Source organism: Acromyrmex echinatior, unplaced genomic scaffold (genome assembly GCF_024713525.1).
Source record: "Acromyrmex echinatior isolate Ae372 unplaced genomic scaffold, ASM2471352v2 Scaffold38, whole genome shotgun sequence".
In the NCBI taxonomy this organism is placed as follows: domain Eukaryota; kingdom Metazoa; phylum Arthropoda; class Insecta; order Hymenoptera; family Formicidae; genus Acromyrmex; species Acromyrmex echinatior.
The window spans coordinates 85,379-105,399 of NW_028259071.1; the positions used below are offsets into that span (position 1 = coordinate 85,379).

General features: G+C 26.6%; 1 protein-coding gene and 1 long non-coding RNA gene across 10 annotated transcripts; one reads left to right on the forward strand and one right to left on the reverse strand.

Moving 5' to 3' along the window:
• Positions 1-409: 409 nt before the first annotated feature.
• On the reverse strand, positions 410-3,189 carry LOC147906414 (uncharacterized). Its single transcript, XR_015548413.1, has 3 exons — positions 3,056-3,189; positions 1,096-1,530; positions 410-691 (listed from the first exon to the last, which is right to left on the reverse strand). It is a non-coding gene; the product is annotated as an uncharacterized LOC147906414 (long non-coding RNA).
• A 12,416-nt stretch (positions 3,190-15,605) lies between these two features.
• Positions 15,606-19,945, forward strand: fy (fuzzy planar cell polarity protein-like protein). 9 transcript variants are annotated; one of them, XM_087416568.1, is made up of 6 exons: positions 15,606-15,872; positions 16,866-16,974; positions 17,702-18,037; positions 18,912-19,109; positions 19,240-19,439; positions 19,521-19,945. In XM_087416568.1, the coding sequence occupies exons 2-6, from the start codon at positions 16,897-16,899 to the stop codon at positions 19,888-19,890; spliced, it is 1,182 nt and encodes a 393-aa protein (XP_087272694.1). In that variant the 5' UTR covers positions 15,606-15,872; positions 16,866-16,896; the 3' UTR covers positions 19,891-19,945. The 9 variants fall into 9 exon arrangements, with proteins under 9 accessions (XP_087272694.1, XP_087272692.1, XP_087272696.1 ...); XM_087416566.1 differs by having other exon boundaries at positions 15,612-15,872; positions 17,645-18,037; XM_087416570.1 differs by lacking the exon at positions 15,606-15,872 and adding an exon at positions 17,053-17,282 and having other exon boundaries at positions 15,886-16,974; positions 17,645-18,037.
• The last annotated feature ends 76 nt before the right edge of the window (positions 19,946-20,021 follow it).

Consider the following 20,021-nt stretch of genomic DNA (forward strand, 5'->3'; position numbering starts at 1 on the left):
TTATCGCAAGAGTAACAAGATATTAATTATTAAATAGTGGCGAATATTGATCTTCAATTTCGGCACTATATAATAATTAATATCTTGTTACTATTGCGAAAATTGCAAAATGGCAGAAGACTTTTCGATTCAGTTTAGTTCTCTCTACCTGCCCATGAAATATTTGGCGATTATTTTTAGACACCCTCTTTATGTATATATATATAATATATTCGCGTATATAATATATAATATATTCGTGTTAACATATGAATTTAGAAACATTTGAGCCTTTAACATTGTAGTTTTCTTGAATGAAATAGTTCTACTTTATTGTTTCAGTTAAATTAATGAGATTGGATAAGAGTAATAGCGTCTTTTATGAAAGATTAAAAATAACTTAAACTGAATGTTAATATGATATTATAAATTTTACAGTGCATGTACAATAAAATAAGAAGAAGCATCCAGGATTAAATTTATCCTAATCTGTTCTAACTTATCCACTTTAAGGTAACGGATGCATGGAATACTACATATGCATTTATAAAAAATATACAGGTATATTTTTATTAAATTGATGCATATATGCATCTGTAGATATATTAATAAAATCACCACGCATCCGTTACCTCAACAAAAACATCAATTCATCACTCACCAATTTGATGCGCAACAGCGGAGTTTCATCTGCATCGTCGCTACGATGATTCTGTAACAAAAAGAATATAAAATCTAAATTAAAACAAAGCAAAAAAATTAAGTAATATTTAAAAAAATATTTAGTAAACGTAATTCTCTTGAAAATAATCACATAATTTTCAAAATATTTTTACAAGCATCGAATTTTTTAATTTACCATTCACTTACATATTTATAAAAATAATTATACACTCGAAAAAATGTTATAAAATAGACATTATATATATAATTATATATAAACATTTTTTCCCGCATTTTCTAAAAAAATCTTAAAAATACATAGATATTTATAAAATTTCAAAATAATTTTAAGATAATTCTTTTTTTCTAATTATTATTTTTAAATCAGTATAAAATAAAGCGAATAAATAGAAAAAAGATATTGATTTTACAATAGCAAAAAAAGATATTTACCGCAAGGTTGCTCCGCCGGTGCCCGATGCCTCTCCCAGACCTCCTCCTCCTCTCAGAGTTGGTTGACACATCCTCTCGCACTGGACACTCGCGAAAAACACTCGCGAATAATGGACTATAATCGCGCGCGGACTATAACTTGAGTCCGATTACTTGAACGGCACTCCCGAACAAACGCGCGACGCGACGAACCGGCTGCGGTTCGTTCATTTTCAAATAAATCGGCGACGAGGGTACGTTAGCTTCCCCGTTGAATTTTTACACGAAGAGAACGATTTCAATCAATATAATCTAAAAATCTAAAAATTTATCTAGATATATCATTCAGATCCGAAAATTTTTAGATTTGAGAAAAACCGTTCTTTTCGTATAAATATCCTCTGGGTACTGAGCCCTCCCACTACGTCAAGGTGTACTCGTGAGAGGGAAGATAATCTGAAAAATGTAATATATAGTTATAATCTATATTACTATGCAATTACTATGCAATCGGTTAATTTTTAGAAACGAATATCACATCTGCAATTCGTTAACATTGCGAGAGAAAAAATTTAATCTTATTTATACATAGATGACATGATTAGAGTCTAGAATAAAATAGAGATTAATAAAAAAGAGAAATGTTTCTTTTATTACCGGAATGTTTCTTTTATTACCGATAAGTTCCAAAGTTACGGTAAATTTTTTAACAGATCCTCATATAACGAAAGATACATAAGAACAAAAAATTATTATATGAGAGCATTCATATATTAACGTTCCTTTATTATGACTCGCATGATATAGACAAGTAGCCGTATCGCTACTGATTGTGTAAAACGCGTTAACGTTAATATTTCGACAGTTAGATTATGAATAGTTAGAATATCGGCTCAAGATATAGATTGAAACTTAAAAAAATAAGTAAAGAATAGTTATGAATTAGACATTCTTTAAATAAGATAAACGCAAACATTTTGTAAATTATAAAACAATTTAGACCCAATATAATAATGAATATAAATGGAATTCATATTATACATTTACAGATATATAAATTAGAGATACCTAAGGACGATATTCATAGTTCGTTCCTATTTCAAGACTGTCTTAAGTAATGTTTTAAGACGGCCCTTTGATTCATGACTTCTTAAAACTGTTCTTAAGACAGTCTTGAATATAAACTCTGACTGTGAATATCAGCCCAAAATATAGATGAGTTGTGTGCAAGATATTAAACAAAAATCGCATAATAAAGCATCGTGTAATATTCATCGAAGAATATTAAAACGAATAGATTATTTTACTGAATTTAATATACGTTAATATTTCGACAGTTAGATGATCGGCGCGCAACCTTGAAGTGACGATGGTACGGGGTGGCACGGAGCGGCGCGTCAACATGTTACTTCGCGGAAAAATGACGAGCGGCGTAAACATGACGCGCCGCTCCGTGCCACCCCGTACCGTCGTCACTTCAAGGTTGCGCGCCGATCATCTAACTGTCGAAATATTAACGTATATTATAAATTCAGTAAAATAATCTACTCATTTTAATATTCTTCGATGAATATTACACGATGCTTTATTATGCGATTTTTGTCTTGGATTCGTTACGCACACAACTCATCTATATCTTGATATTCACAGTCAGAGTTTATATTCAAGACTGTCTTAAGAATAGTTTTAAGAAGTTACGAATCAAAGGGCCGTCTTAAAACTTAAGACAGTCTTGAAATAAGAACGGACTATGAATACACCGCCCTTAAATATCTAATTAATATATCTGTAAATGTGTAATATATGATATTTCTATTTATATCCATTATTATATTTAGTCCAAATTGTTTCATAATTTAAAAAATATTTGCGTTTATCTTTACTTAAAAGAATGTACATTATTAATCTTATTATTAATCTTTATTTGAACGTACATCGTCAAAGAGAGTAATAAAGATTGAGATATAACTCTGGTACACACCTTAGTTTTGAAGCAATATTACTATTTGAGCATCCTTATGTAATTATCAGTTCGCGTTCGTGAATCTCTAATTTTCGTAGATTAATGCGCGAGCGCCTCACGCCACACGTCCGTCTTGCTGCGAAGTCGTCGAACGAAAAGGATGACGATCGGCCACCGCGCCGCGCCCCCCCTACGCCTTCGCCACGCGACCCCCTTCCCCTCCCCGAGCTTTTCGCCGGGTGCTATTTAGGCGTTTGAAAAATATTGAACGGTTAGTACAATTATTCAAGTATTTTATATGATTTTGACAAACGGATATCGCCGTACATTTCGCGTTTTGCTTTGTGGCATCTCGGGCACAATCCTATATTACTTGCATGGTTCTCTTAAACGAATTAGTAATTATTCGCGTGAGATATTTTTGATATTTTCAATAATTCTCAATTTTCATAATTCTTTTTAATGATCCATTCTTCAATAAAGATTGATAAAATATTATATATATGTTTTTTATATAAAGATAAATGCAAATTTTCTTAATATCGTGAAACAATTTGTGCCGAATACAACTTTAGCTAAGAGTATTAAACATCTTGTTAATCATTATTTAATTTTTCAGTTAATAAATTAATTTAAGACACTCTACTTTTACTGCAAATTATTCTGTGTTTCAGAAATTCTTTAAACGTACGTATAATAAAATATAAAATAGGTTCCGAAAACTCAAAAACCTTAAAATCCGAAAACCTTAAAATATTAAATAAGAAATAAGTCAGAAATGTAATTATTTAAAATAATAAATACTAAATTTCTCTTTTAAGTTTTTAATTTAAAATACATATTTTCATTTCATCGCTTTTACAAGTATGTAAAAATTATTAAACGATTTTTACGTATATTTTGGCAACTTTAAAAAGAATTTGTAAAGTATCTAAATTAAAAGTTATTAACTTTTTACCTTTTTTTGAACTATTAACGTTTTAACTAATTACTACCTGACAATCCTGAACATATTTTTCGTTTAAATATTAATTCAATTAATTTTAAATGCATTAATTTTTAACTTCCATTTAGTTACTTTTAAACTTTAATTTATTAACTTCTTTTAAATTAAAAATTTATAAACTATTAACTCTAACTTAATTTAGTTCAAAAAACATTAACGTTTAAATATTTATGTTTCAGAGTTATACATTTTTGAAAAAGTACATTTTTCTCATTTTGTTAACTATATTTAGTTACAACAATGCAGAAGTATTTGTTGTAAATATAATTTTACAAATTCTTTTTAAAGTTGCCAAAATATACGTAAAAATCGTTTAATAATTTTTACATACTTGTAAAAGCGATGAAATGAAAATATGTATTTTAAATTAAAAACTTAAAAGAGAAATTTAGTATTTATTATTTTAAATAATTACATTTCTGACTTATTTCTTATTTAATATTTTAAGGTTTTCGGATTTTAAGGTTTTTGAGTTTTCGGAACCTATTTTATATTTTATTATACGTACGTTTAAAGAATTTCTGAAACACAGAATAATTTGCAGTAAAAGTAGAGTGTCTTAAATTAATTTATTAACTGAAAATTAAATAATTTACAATTTTAATTTTACTAAAGTTTTGGGAAAAAATTTTTCCAAATTTTTAAAAAAATTTGCATTTACTTTTTAAAAAAAAATTTAAAATTTTTCAATTTTTATTAAGGGGACTTAAAAAAATTTAAAATTTTAGTTATTAAAAAAATAAAAAATTTCACGCAAAATTCATTTTAAAAACCAGCAATATAAGTTTTGCCCGAATGCCAAAAAACAAAGCAAATGTACGCGTACCTTTTAAAAAATATAAATACTTTTTGATAACGTTAAAATTTTTTTTCAACCCCAAATACACCGGGAAAACCCGGGGAGGGGAAGGGGGCGCGGGGGGGGAGGGGGGGGCGGCGCGGGGGCCATCGTCACCTTTTCTTTTCGACGATTTTCCGCAAGGAGGGGTTGGGTGAGGCGCTCGGTTTAAAATTCAAATTAAGATTCCGAACCAAGATATTAAAAGGGGGTGCTCAAAATTCTTAAAAAAGGGTACCGAGTTAATCTCACTTTTTTACCTTTTTTACGAGACTTTCAAAAAAGATTAAAAAAAATTTAAAAATTTTTTAATTCTTTAATAAAGAAAAACCCAAAAATTTTTTTAATTTAAAAAAAATTTGAAAATAAAAAATGGTATAAATAAAATCATATTTTACCTTTACGATAATTAATTGATTTTAAGGGCGGGTATTCATAGTCCGTTTTATTTAAGATGTTTAATTTTTTAAGGGGCCCTTTGATTGTAACTTTTTAAAAAATATTTAAACGTTTGTTAACCTAGTAAATATCAAATATGAGGGTTTGTGGCAAACGAATCCAGAAAAAATCGAAATAAAGATGGAATATTCCAAATTTTTTTAAAAAATGAGTAGTTTTTTTACGTTTATAAAATTTTAAATTTTTCGCTTAGATCGGGCCATTGATGCAGGAGGGGTGCAGGGCGGGCGTCATTTTAGCCCCGTCTTTTTTTTCCGCGAAGAAAATTTTTTAGCCCCCCGTGCCCCCCGTCCATCGTCACTTAAAGGTTGCCCCCGGATATTACGTAAAAAAGTATATTAAATTCATAAATAATTTTTTTAATATTTTGGAAATTAACGGTTTATTATGCATTTTTTTTAATTTTGAAAAAAATCATCTATTTTGGGGATTTCACAGTCAATTTTATTTAAAAGTTTAAAAATTTTTAAAAAGCATGAAAAAAGGGCCCGTCTTAAAATTACTTAAAAATCTTGAAAAGGGAAAAAAATTTTTCCTTAATTTTAATTTATTACGAATTTTAAAATTGTTTTCCTTTAATTTTTTAATTTTGGGGTTAAAATTGTTTTAATTTACAAAATGTTTGCGTTATTTTATTTAAAAAAAGTCAAATTTAACTTTTTTTTTTTTTTTAAGTTTATCAATTCTTGGCCTTTAATTTTAATCAAACTGCAAATTTAACGTTAAGCGTTTAAAAATCTAGCGTGGGGTACTTTCTATTCTCGACTAAAAAAAGGGAAACGTAATATATGAAGTTTCCATATTTTTTTTTTTTTTGTTTTTTTTTGGGGGTTTTAAAAAAAATTTAAAAATTTTGGGAATTAGGGTAAAAAAAAAACCCCGTAAAAAAAAAATTTTTTTTTTAATCCTATTTTTTCAGCCAACTGCCTTTTTAAAAAAAAGTTAAAAATTTTTTCTCGCAAGTTAACAATTCAGAGTGATATTTTTTTAAAAAATTCCGTTTGTGAAATTGCTATTTAAAGATTAAATATTTTATTTTTTTCATTTTTTTCCCTCTCCGGAAATTGAGTAGGGGAGGGTCGTCCCCGGGGAATTATACAAAAAAGGGTTTTTTTCTAAAATCAAAAAATTTTCGGTTTAAAATATAATTAAAAATTTTTGATTTTTAGTTTATTATTGAAAGTTCCTTTGTAAAAAATTCAACGGGGAAGCAACTACCCCCGTCCCGTTTATTTTAAAATAAAAAAACCGACCGGTTCGCGCCGGCCCTTTGTTGGGAGGCCTTTTAAGAACGGTAAGTTTTATCCCCGGTTTTTGCCTTTTCCGGGGTTTTTCGCGGTGTCCGGCGAGGGATGGAACCAACTCTGAGAGGAGGGGGAGGTTGGGGGGAGGCATGGGCCCGGGGAGCAAAACCTTGGGGAAAAATTTTTTTTTTTTATTGAAAAAAAATTCTTTTTTTATTTATTTCCTTTTTTTTTTATTTTAAAAAAAATAATTAGAAAAAAAAATTTTCTTTAAAAAATTTTTTAAATTTTATAAAATTTTTTTTTAAAATTTTTTTAGAAAAAGGGAAAAAGGGTTTTTTTAAAATATTAAAAAGCTTTTTAAATTTTTTCGGGTATAAATTTTTTTAAAAGAAATGGTAAATTAAAAAAATTTTGCTTGTAAAAAAAATTTTTTAAAATTTGGGGGTTTTTTAAGAATTTCGTTTATAAATTTTTTTAAAAATTTTTAATTTTTTTTTTGTTTTTAATTTGATTTTTTTCTTTTTTTTAAAATATCTACGCGAGCAGAAAACCCCCTGGGCATAAATTTTGGGGATGAATTTTTTTTTTTAGGAGGGTGGGGTGTTTATTAAAAAATTTTCCGACATAGCTCAATTTAATAAAATACCGTTTTTTTAAAAGCATTTAGTTTCCATGACCGTTTCCCCTTAAAAAGGGGTAGTTAAAAAGATTGGAAAATTAACCCGGGTGTTTTTTATTTTTTACCTCCGTAAATTTTAATTCAATTTAAAATTTTTATTTTTTAATTTTTTAAAAAAACGCTATTTTTTCCATTTTAATTTAAAGAAACATAAATAACCTTTTAAAAAATCAATGTTAAAGGCCAAATTTTTTAAATTATATGTTTAAAAAAAATTTATATTATATGGAAAATTTTAATTTTAAAAGGGGGTCTAAAAAATCCCAAATTTCATGGGGAGAAAGAAAAAAAGAAGAAAAGTCTTTTGCCTTTTGCTTTTCGCAATATAAAATATAAAATTTTATAGTGCCGAAAATTAAAAACAAAATTTCCCCCCCATTTAAAAAAATATTTTTTCCTTTTCGAAAAAATTAATATATTTTTAAGAAAAATTTTTTTTTTTTTTCCAAAAGCTCAGTTTTTTTAAAATTTTTGTAATTTTTTTGTATTGTTTTTTTTTTAAAAATTTTTTTAAAACCAATGGAGAAAATCAAATTTTAAAAAATTTTTAAAAAAATTTTTAATTTAAAAGGGAAAAAATTAAAAATTTTGTTCTTTTTGTTTTTCTGTTGTTAATAATTTAAATTTAAAATTATTAAAAACCAAATATTGAGTGTTTTAATCTTTTTAATTTTTGCAAATGTAAAAGTTTTCCACTCAGTTTGCCCGCATACCTACGAGCTTGTAAACAAAATTACAAACCTTGCATTCGTCTAACCCCTTTGGGAAGAAAAAACAAATTAAAAAGTTTCGTTTCGTTTTTTAAAAAAAAAAATACAAAAATTTAAAAAAATTAAGAACTATTAATAAAAAGAAAATTAAGTAAAAAAATTGTTTTTTTTCTATAGTTTTATAATTAAATTTTTGTACTACAAAAGTTTGTTTTTTTATTCTTTTTCTTTTTCAAATTTTAAAATTCGGTTTAAAATTTTTTTTTAAGTTGGTGCAGAAAAAGCGATATACAATAGGGATTAAGATACGTTTTTAAAGTATTTTTTTTTGCTTCACATTTTATTTTTTAATTTTTATTATTTGTATTAAAAAAATCAATATTTTAATATAGCGCATTTTTTAATCTCATTTTTTTAAAAAAATTTATATTAATTGTTACAATTTTTATCTAAATTGCAAAAAGCCCTACTTTGCCTAAACTTTTAACTTACCATATTAGTAAGGGATTTAAACCCAATGGAAAAAATTGTAATCCAATATGGTTTTTGGGGTCAAGAAAAAAGATTTTTCTTAAATTTTTTAAAAAAAATGTGTTGGGTTTTTTTTGCATTTTTTAAAATATTTAAATTTTTAAAATAATAATTATAAAAAAATGATTGTAAAATTTAAAAACATAAACGATCGTATTTATAATGTAAAAAAAAATTTATCTCCCTTTTGTCTTACATATTTTTTAATTTCTTCTCCCCTCATTTTTGAGATAAATTTCCAGCACGAATCGTTCGAATGTTAAATAGTACATGGGCCTTTTTGGGGATTTAACGATTTAAATTTCCGTTTATTTAAATTTAAAATTTGGTTTTTATTGTGTAAAAATTTTTATTAAGAAATTTTATCAATTCACAATTTGAGTTTATAAATCAAAATGTTAAAAAATCCCTCTAGAGATTTTTTTTAAAAATTGATTTATTTTTGTCAAAAATTTTTTTTTAGTTTCGAAAAATCGATAAAGAATAATTTATTCCACTTTTTTAAAAAAATTATTATTTTTGTATTAAAATTTTAAACATTTGATTTAAAATTTGGCCCCTTTCCCACGCGTTCGTGTTCGCGCTATAAGGGCGAAAAATTTTGCTTTTAGTGGCGCAAAAAGGAAAATTTTTCCCTTTCCATCGATCTCTGGGATTTAAAACCGAATTGGCCAAAAAATAACGAATCTGAAGGAGGGTGTGGTGTGTAACCCAATCTAAATTTTTAAAGATTAAAAATGATAAAATTTGATTATTGGGGGCAATTACCCCAAAAATTTCGATTTTAAATTGTTGATTTAAAATATATATAAAACAATACAGGGCTAAAGAGAGCTAGTGGGTAATAACGAAGTTTTTGGTTTTTTTAAACACAATTCTAATTGCCTTATTATCCGCATGGTTTTCATTACTTTTTTTTTTTTTTTTTAATTTTTTTTATTTTAAAAAATTAAAATCTTTTTTAAATTTCTTCATTTATTTCTCATTTTTTAATACGACCCAAATTTGGGAACTCTCGAATTTATCAGAACGATAGTTTTTTAGGATTTGCTGCTGCTTCAGAAAAAGCAGTTTTCAATTATTGTAAAATTTGTTTTAAAATCATTAGTTTTTAAATTTTAAACCTAAAACAAGAAACAATCATGTGGAAAAATTCAAAATTTTCAAGCCTTTCTTTTCTGAACACAGCAAACGATTATATTCCGGTTTATATTTAAAGTTTTTGGTAAAGTAAAGTAGAATATACACAGAGATAGGGTCCGAATAGGCCATAAAATAAATCCCATATAGGAAAAAAAAATTGATGGTGGGACTGTTAGGGAAAAAATAATTGATAAAAAAAAAATTAAAATTTTTTAAAGAACTTAAAAGATTTCGCGACGGGTATTAATTTTTTTTTAAAAAAAAAAAATTAAAAAAAAAAATTTAATACTAAATCTAACTAAATAAATTATAATTGTAAAAAGGTAAAATCCCCTGGTACTACTTTTATTTGCAAGAAAGTTAAAATTTAAAAAAATTTTAATTTCTAAATTTTTTTAATCGTCAACACTCAATTGTAATTGATTTTTTATATATAATTTTTAATTTTATTTATATTAACATAATTTTAAATTTCATTTAATTTAGCCCCTTGAAATTAAAATTAGTACTTTAAAATTTTATTATTACAAAGAAAGAAAAGTTAAAATTTAATTAATTTTTTCAAATAAAAATTTAATTTATTTCTACGAATTAAAAAAATTTAAAAGGAACTATGTCCAGGGGAAAAACCATCATGTTTTTTTTGAATTTCCGCAATAATTTCTAATTTAAAAAATAATTTTAAAATTTTACCTTTATTGGAATTTTTATATATTCATATTAAATATTCTATTTAATTTGTAGCATTTATCTTGTCGATTTAAAAAAAATTTTTGTTGCTTTTGATTTAAATTACTCGAATTTAAAGAACCATATGTAACCCAAAAATTTTTTTTGAAATTTTTGAATTTGGTAGAGTTTAATTAAAAAAATTTTTTTTAAATTTTTTTTAAATTAAAAATTAAAAATTTTTTTTTAAAATTTAAAAATTTTAAAAAAAAACTTTAATTTTTTTTTTTATTTATTTTTTTTAAATAAACCTTTAAAAAATTGGCTTTTTCCCAATTTTTTGGGTTTAATTTTTTTTTTTTTTGGGTTTTTTTTAATTTTTTTTTAAAATTAAAAAATTAAAATATTTTTTAAATTAAATTTTTTAAAATTAAAACCCCCGCTGTCGCCCGGGCAATTTGGGGGCAGGGTTTAGGGGAATTTTTACCGATAAAAAAAGAAATTATTTTTACAATTCTAGGACTTTTTTTCGTCCCCCTTTTTAAAATTTTTTTTCCAAAGTCTTTTGGGACCTTTTTTTGGGGGGTTTTTTACGGTCGGAAAATTAAACCCATTTTTTTCGTTTTTTTCCCCCAAGTAATAATTTTGCAAAGGTCAACAATTTAGCTTTATTTTTTAAAACAAAAATTTTTAAAATTTAATTTTGTAATAATTTTTTTAAATCAAATTTTTCGCTTTTTTTGTTTTAAATTAAAAGTTCCCCCTAGAATAAAAAAAATTTTTAATGTACTTTTTTAATACAAAAAAAAAATTTTTTTTTAACCCTTTTTAATTAATTTGGGTTCCCTTTAAAATTTTTTTTTTAATCCCAAAAATTTTTTAATAAAATTTAAGCTTTTTTAAAAAATTTTTCTTATTTTTTGTATTGCTCTAACAAAAAAAAAAAATTTCCAAAAAATTTTTTTAATTTTTTTAAATGTTTTTTTAAAATTTTTTTTTTGGGGTTTTGGGGAAAAACCCCCATTTCCCAAAAATTTTAATTTTTTAAAAATTTAAAAATTTTTTTTACTTTTTTTTTATAAAAAAAATGCCGTATATTTAAAAATTTTTAAAAGGTTTTTAAATTTTAAAAAATTTTTTTTTTTGAAATTTCGTTTTTAAAAAATTTTTTTTTTTCCAAAAACCCCTTTTTTTTTTAAAAGTTTTTATTTGAATTTAAATTAAAAAAATTTAAACAAAAATTTAAAAATTTGGATTTTTTAAAACGGGTTTTTAAAATTAAAAAATTTTTTAAAAGAAAAAAAAAAATTGTTTTTAAATTTTTTATTAAAAAAAAATTTTTTAAAAGCAAATTTTTCTTTAAAAACTCGTTATTATCAATTTTGATTTTCTCAAAATTTTACCCCAAACTTTTTTTTTTCCCCCTTAAAAATTTTTAAAAAGCTTTTTTTTATTCTAAAAATATTTTCCTCGTAAACCCCTTCCTCGTCTATTTAATTTTACATATTCAGTAAGATTCGAGGCTTTGGACGTGAAGTTTAGGTTAATAAACCTGCGTGTTTGTTTTTTACATTTATATTTTTAACATTAAAAAATTACAAATATTAATGATTAATTTATTATGTACGAAAGCCTCATCACTGTCCCTCGCGTCAAGTGGATGCTATGTTGATGCAGTGAATGCGTGATTTGTACCGATAGAAAGTCGAAATTATTTTTACAATATCATATGAAGACTTATTCCCCGTCGCTTTCTGTAAAGTCCATTCGCAAAATCTAGTTTGGTATCTTGTTGGAAATTCTTGTACAGGATCGAAATTAATCCCGAGTTTTCTCGTCTTGCACTAGAAGTAATAATTTTGTCAATGAGTCAGACAATTATATGCTATATATTTTAAAATCAAGTTACGAAATTAATTTAGTAGTACACTTTAACGTACAATTTTCGTCGCTTTTTTTGTTTTATTAAATGTTCTCCCACTAATAATAATAATGTTAGTAATAGTACTATATCTTAATAACAATACGAATTTAATATTATATAATTAATGTATGGATATACATATAATGATTATTTTTTTAAATCCAAATTGTTAAGTAAATAAATTTAAGCTTTATGCAAATAATTTGCTTATTTTTCGATGATTGCTCTAACAAAAAAATGTATATATTTAATTTTTTAACTGTTATTTTAAAATCATTTTTAGGTATTAAAGACATCCCGCCATTCCAGAATATTGTTAATTTATATGTGTATTATATACTTTTCTATGATAAAATACATGCAAATATATTACGAGAGTATATTTAACAAATTTTGATTTTTGTCGATTTAGATAATTTTTTTATCAAAATACCTTATGTTTTTTTATCAACGATGTCGTGATTACATGAATTTAATTAAAAATGTGTGGATACAAAAAATTCGAAATAAGTCGAATGGATACCTTTATATTAGCGAGGCATTAATAATTAAAATTTTGGGAAAATGCAGAAAAAAAAGATTGTTAAATTTTATATATAATAACAAATTTTTCAGAAAGCATACTTAGTTCTTTAAAATCTCGTTATTATCAAGTTCGATTTATCTCGAACAGTTGGTACCCGAGATACTTTTGTATTTATATATATAAAAAATTACAATAATGCACGTATTTGATTACTATTAAATATATTCCTTCGTAGTCACCATTCCATAAGAAAATCATTTTATCTTTTTATTTTTAATAAGAGATGATTTGTAGTAATGTGTGGCAGAACATATAATTTTCTCGCAAATTTTGATATTATATTAAAAATGTAATTAAGATGCCACCAAAATGATTTCTATCATAAGTAGTCTGAAAGATTTGGAATTCACATCCTTCTGTAATAAGACCGCTGGTGTTTGACGGATTGCTTAACTTTTTTTTTGCGAATGGATCTTATGAATTTGACGTGGAATCAGAATACATCAAGTTCGCTTTTCTATGAAGATTTTTTTCTTCTTTGTATCGGATACTAACCTTATCACAACGTAGAGGGACCTTGATTAAATATCTGAATAATTATCTTAAATGCGATGAAAGTCTTGTCGTAAATGTATTAATGATTTTTTATCATGATATTAATAAGTTTTATAATATAATCACAAGTTAATAATTAACAGTAAGTACGATCTAATTGTTGTTAGTATTTTCATTTCACATTTATCAATATTTCGTTAAACATTGGTTTAGAAAATTTGTATTATCGTATGTATTTTCGACATTTTCGTATAATATCTCATTACTAAATTTTGTTAATTATGCTCCTATAATATAATTCTTATTATATTTCGAACAACATTTTTTATTATATATTGTATTGTAAATAATTATTGTATTATTAAAGGATTACAATAAAAAATAATATTAAAAAGCTATGCAATGTAATTATTTTATTGTATTTCGCTAATCATAATGCAATATGATTTTAGCGAAATATAATGAAATAATTAAAGAAAAAAAAAGAGAGATATAAAATTAAAAAATAAATTTAAAACATACCTGCAAAAACGACTAAATTTATTAGTAACTCGTTTTTTTACGGGGGAATATACTTACAAAGAAAAGAGAATCGCCATTAAAAATTGGCGGGAGTGGTGGAGGCCTCTAAGGTTGATTCATTTTTATTCATATAAATTTTCTTCACAATTTTAAATTAAATGTAGTTTGCTTATACAATTAGAAGAGTTCCAACTTTATTCAAATTGCAAATTGCAAATTATAAATATAATTTTAAGAATAAGAATGGGGTAGAGAGCCTATAATCAGAGACGCCATACGAGAGATGACGTCATATTTTAGCGAAATTCTGCGAGAGAGAAAGAGATATACGGTTTCAGTCTATCCAACAGACTGTCAGTTTTAGGGTTAGGTGTAACAGCATTGAACGACATAGATACGTAAAGGTACATTGATAAAAATAAAATTATCGAAATTATTTTAGAAATATATATTAGGTGTTGGAATTAATTCGTAGCGTTTTACAAGTGATGGGAAGTACTTTCATTAATGTATTTTTTAATGCTCATGTGAAATAAATAACATTCTTTCATTAAAAACGCTACGAATTAATTCCAACACCTAATAGTTGGATGTACAATACCGTTTTGTAACAATTCATTAAAAAAAGAATATGTTATGAAAATAATTCCGAAAGACAGAACGCCGAATGAATTGATTAAAGAGTAGAAATGGTAAATATAAAAATTGGACGCCATCAAAAAATTCATCTTTATGTGAGGCAAAGTAATTTATTCTGTATAAATAATGTACATTTTTATTTTAATATTTTAAATACATGGTGTTCAATTTTTATATTTGCCATTTATATTCTTTAACCAATTCATTCGGTGTTCTGTGTCTTTTGGAATTATTTTCATAACATATCCTTTTTTTAATGATTTGTTACAAAATGTATTGTACATCTAACTATATTTTTAAAATAATTTTGATAATTTTATTTTTATCAATGTACCTTTATGTATCTATGTCGTTCAATGCTGTTGCACCTAACCCTAAAACTAACAGTCTGTTGGATAGACAGAGACCGTATATCTCTTCTTTCTCGCAGAATTTCGCTAAAATATGACATCATCTCTCGTATGGCGCTATTCTGATTATAGGCTCTCTATTTCAGACCATGAAATTAAAGCTGGAAACACAGTGAAAAGCACAAGCAATAGGAATAGGGAATAAGAGATTTCAACTTATCAGAATAAATCATGAATAATAGAATGAACGCTTTCTAATAGGTTTTCTGATACCGTCAACGTAATGCTACAACTTTAAAGCAATTTTTGATTGGTCAGTTTGTAAAATTCTTTTTTCTAATTGGTCAATCAAGCGCTTCAAAGCAATTTGTAGTGAGATTTTGACCGCAGTCTAATTCTGCCATATTTCAGACAGTATATATATATATATATATATATATATATATATATATATATATATATTTCGGATCAGCCAATCGCAAGCTTGATACGGTTAAAATCAACTAGGGCTGCGTTCCACTTAATGCTCACAATACTCATAAGCATCGTTTGTCCTTGTTTAACATTTGAAAAACGACAAGGGCCTAGTTTCCATTGAGGATTTAATCCGGATTAGAATATAAGAATCAACCAACTACAGTCGAGCATTTCCCTGTCGTTCGACTGTAACAGGGGAATACTCGACTGTAGTTGATTGGTTCTTATATTCTGATCCGGATTAAACCCTAGGTGGATACTAGGTCAAGAATGATATGGACCGTGTTCCAAATTTACTGCCAGCATTGAAAATGCTACAGTTTACATTACGTGCACTATAGATTTTTAGTACTGGCAGTCAATTTTTGGAACACAGCCATGATTCCACAAGCATTGTGAACTTACATAGCCGTATAAACGTATACATAAAGAATATTATCCAATCACATTTTATGTGCATCTTTATAGGATAATTTTCTTTATGCGCTATATACAATAAATTTGTGTGAATATACCCTAAGTGGAACACAACTCAAGATTACAGATGAATGGAATGAATGGTACATATTCGTGACTAGCTATTTTTGTATCATGACTATCAATGAAAAAGAAAAATAAAACCGAACTTAACTGGTTGCCTTATCATCTGATTTAGTTTATTTCCTTTATTTAATTTTTTTTAATTGTTTGCATTCGTAAAATGACAATGGATTAAGAAAGAAATAACGTGTGGAAACACCATTGAAAGAGAGATTTAAGTTTACTCTAAGAAATTTAATGAAATTATTGTATTTTAGAGAAAAAGGAAATGAAAGTCATATAACTGTCATTGCAAGTTTTGTGTCAAATAATTGCCGCTTCTTAAATTTATATTTTTTATATGACAATCGATTAAAGGAAGAAGCATTGTTAAAAATACGGAAACTATAGAAAGTTAAGTCTCAGTTTGCTGAGAAGCAGTAATATATGAAATTATTTTGGAGGAAAGGAAATTAAAATTTTTGTGTCAAATGACTACCCTTGAAAGAAATCAGTTTAAGCTTAATAAAATTATTTGATCTTAATGAAAAAGTGAAAAAGTTAAGCTTTGTGCCAAATAATTGGTCAATATCTAATAAATGAAGACACTCAGGTGAATTAAATCTAAATTTTTCTAAACTATGAAAAGTAGCCATAAACTTTTCATCAAATAGCTAATCACTGTCAGACTCAATTCTAAGTAACGAAAATTCTTACAATATTAATATGTCACGAAAATTCTTACAATATCAATATGTAGCCTATAACTTAATTTTTTGTATACTAAGAGCTCTTGCTAAATACAAATCTTTTTATCTTGTAATTTGCCAATAAAAATATGATCATACAATATTAGAAAAAAAACAAAGATTTATTCATTTACTCAAAATATAATATTATTACAATATTAATTATATAAAATATTTTCTGTTGGATATTATGAGAGAGTACATAATCGCTGATTGAATCATTGATTTTTAAGTCTAGAACATTGATTTTTGTAGTTTTAAAACACTCGAGAACAATATTTACAGTATCAAACACGATTTTCATACCTGAGTGAGAATGTCGGCACACGTTATGTGCTTGACTTCTTCTGGAGGAATTCCTCTGTTTTCGCGCCAAAAGGGAGACAGTAACACGGTATGTACATAGAGAATAAATAATATTATATATAATATTTGTAAATAGAAATATAATTTATTTACTCATAAACAGTAGACAATAACGTTTTAACTAGGGATGCATCGAATCGTAAAATTATCAGTACTGATATCCGAAAAGAATATAACATCAAATATCCGATATTTTCCGACTAAATTCCGGGACAATGTCTTTAAAAAAAAAGCTCAGTAAGGAAACAGAAAAGGGAACAAAAAGGACTGTGTCAATACAGATGATAACTGTAGAAAAAAATTGTAATTTTGCAACAATATATAAAATATAGCATTGTGAGTATATATACTTATTTATAGAATAGTTCTATAAAAAAATCAACAATTTAATGATATAAAATTTCAACGGGATATATTTCCGGATATTAATGATATCCGACTATCCGATCGGATAGTAAAAAAGTGCCGGATAATATCGGATACCGGATACTTTTCGAATATCCAGTGCATCCCTAGTTTCAGTTGTAATAGTTTCAACTTTCGTTTATGAGTGAATAAATTATATTTATGCTTACATCCTCTTTGCTTGTATTTTTACCCTTTTGCTTTTTTATCCTTTTTGCTTTAAGCTTTTATTTGCAAGCTTTTATTTTATTTTATTTTATTTAGATGTTTTAGACTTAAATAATAATTTGCAGATGACGTTTTCAAAAATCGCATCTCTCAATGGAGTTCACATGTTTTTGAAATCACAGGACATCACTCTACTGAGCACGGATTTGCCGGACGTGACAGTAGCATGGAAAGAATTCGAACGGTGTATCATACTGATAGCAATTGCGAGTGGAGTAACAAAATATGTGCTAGACAAGTTTTTGGATGCTACTTTTGGCGCAATGATTCTCTTCACTGGTATTGATGAGATAAAGAATACTAAAAATATAGAAAGACTTAAGAAAGACATGCGTCTTTGCAGTCCCATTATTGATAGACTGATGGACTGCTTGGACATAGGGGATAAAATTTCTACAAAAACCGATATGATTAACATGACGGAATGCATCATATCTTCGGAAAGTCATTTGCTTCAGGTACTTATAAGATCTTCTTGCATAGAGTAAGATGGTACAATTTTGAACATGGTATAATTCTGAACGATTTGAATCTGATTTTCAAAGTTCAAGTAGGTTTTTTCTGTTCGGCATCCTTCAGTTCTTTCCACATAATGAAAGGGTTATCATACTTAAACCTTGAAAATTTAATTCAAATTTTATTTTGTTCAGAATTACACCATATTTGAAATTATCCCATCTTATTCTACAATCACGAAACTAATTATTTGGACATTGCACTAATATACAAGGCATTCCATTTTAAACATTTCAAAAACAATGTATTTCTGAAAAAAATGTTTCAAATAAAAGTTGTAGGATTTGAAGAGGGAAGATAAGGGCTGCTTAGATTTTGGACCCACTTTGGGTTCGATAAGACTCAGATTGATTTTTTTTTATAGAAACACTTATATTTTATTGCAGATTTGTATTTTATTAGAAAAAAAATAAAATTTTTTGTGATAATTTTTCGCTGAATCTTCTTCCAAAAATAGCGCTAAAAGTTCTGATTTCGAAACACGTTCCAATCAGTGAAGGCAAGACTTGTTTGATCCGAAGTAGGCCTTGCATCCAAAATCTAAGTAAGTTATCTAATGGCCCTTTTCAAACTTTTTCACCTTATAAATTTTTATTTGAAACATTTTTTTCATTCACACGCAACACGCTGACACTGATAGTTTCAGAATTATTCAAATTAACTATCAATGCAATAATGTATGCGTGAAACTACAATTTTTTGCACCCGGACAGTTTGAAAAAAATTATCGATGTAATGGTGTACTATTCAGACAATTAGTTTTAAATTGCAGCTACAGCAAAATTACATATGATACTCAATAAATACATATTCAAGACTTGTTTAGAGGGATTTATGGAATGTCTGGACTCGATGTATGGATGCGTTTTGGTGCATGGTTGTGTGGCAGCTGCTACAGAAGGCTGGTGGTCATTGGATCCTGTGGAAAGAAAATTATTAACAATAGTGATTGCTTCAGAGAGTATTTGTACCACGCGAGACATTCCAGTGTTTTTACCCCGTAAAAGTTCAAACGTAAGTATTTTTAAAGAAATGTGTGCATATATTATATTTTCTAAAATTAAAAAATAAACTGAAAAGTATATATATGTGAATAATTATATATAACTTTAACTATAACTTCGATTTACAACGTTTTGTTTAGGTAGCTTTCAGATTGGTATCTGTAACTCTAATTAATCACGTAGAAGTACTGGCATTATGTGGACCAAATCCAGAATTAACAGAAATTGAGAGATATGCTATGCAATGCTGGAAGAGCAATATGGATGCATTATGCACTGTTGAACAGTGTTATCCACGAAATCTACCTATGTCGGTCTCTTTAGATAGTGAAACACTTGGGTAACGGGAATAAAACAAAGTTATTTATTTGTTCAACTGTTTTATGTGATTGATTATTATAATATTCTACGAATCTTTCAGATTTCTACTGGCAAATTACAAGATAGAAAAATTCGTACTTGGCAAAAATTCTCAATGCGCGAAAAATCGCGTGACGGGATCGCACAGATTAGACATTTTACGAACGTTTTATCATCAAGCGGTCGAAACATTCGCGCTGTCAATCGAACACGAAGAGAGTAACGATGAAAAATTAACCACGAGTACCTGGAAATTTATCGGGGCTAAAGAAACATACTTGTGTTCCGAATATCATAAATGTCATGCTGTGAAACATGGTGACAATATACTTTGCGTTTTATACACATCTGTAGTGCCTACTCATACTATGAGACTGATTAGTCAGAAAATAGTAAAAATGATATTTAGCGATAAGCAAACATATTGGTAACTTTAATTTTTTTTACTTAATGAATTTATAAAATAAAACCTACTGTTTATATCAATTTGATATGCATTTTGCCTTCTTTCTGGCAGAGAGTGAGTGAGAGTGAGTGAGTGAGTAAGTGAGTGAGTGAGTGA

Excerpts from the sequence above, each read along its gene's own strand:
- fy (XM_087416566.1), top strand. The coding sequence starts at position 16,897 with ATGTCGGCACACGTTATGTGCTTGACTTCTTCTGGAGGAATTCCTCTG. Across the intron at positions 16,975-17,644 it reads AAAAGGGAGACAGTAACACG|ATGACGTTTTCAAAAATCGC; the intron begins GTATGTACATAG and ends AATAATTTGCAG. Across the intron at positions 18,038-18,911 it reads CGGAAAGTCATTTGCTTCAG|ACTTGTTTAGAGGGATTTAT; the intron begins GTACTTATAAGA and ends TACATATTCAAG.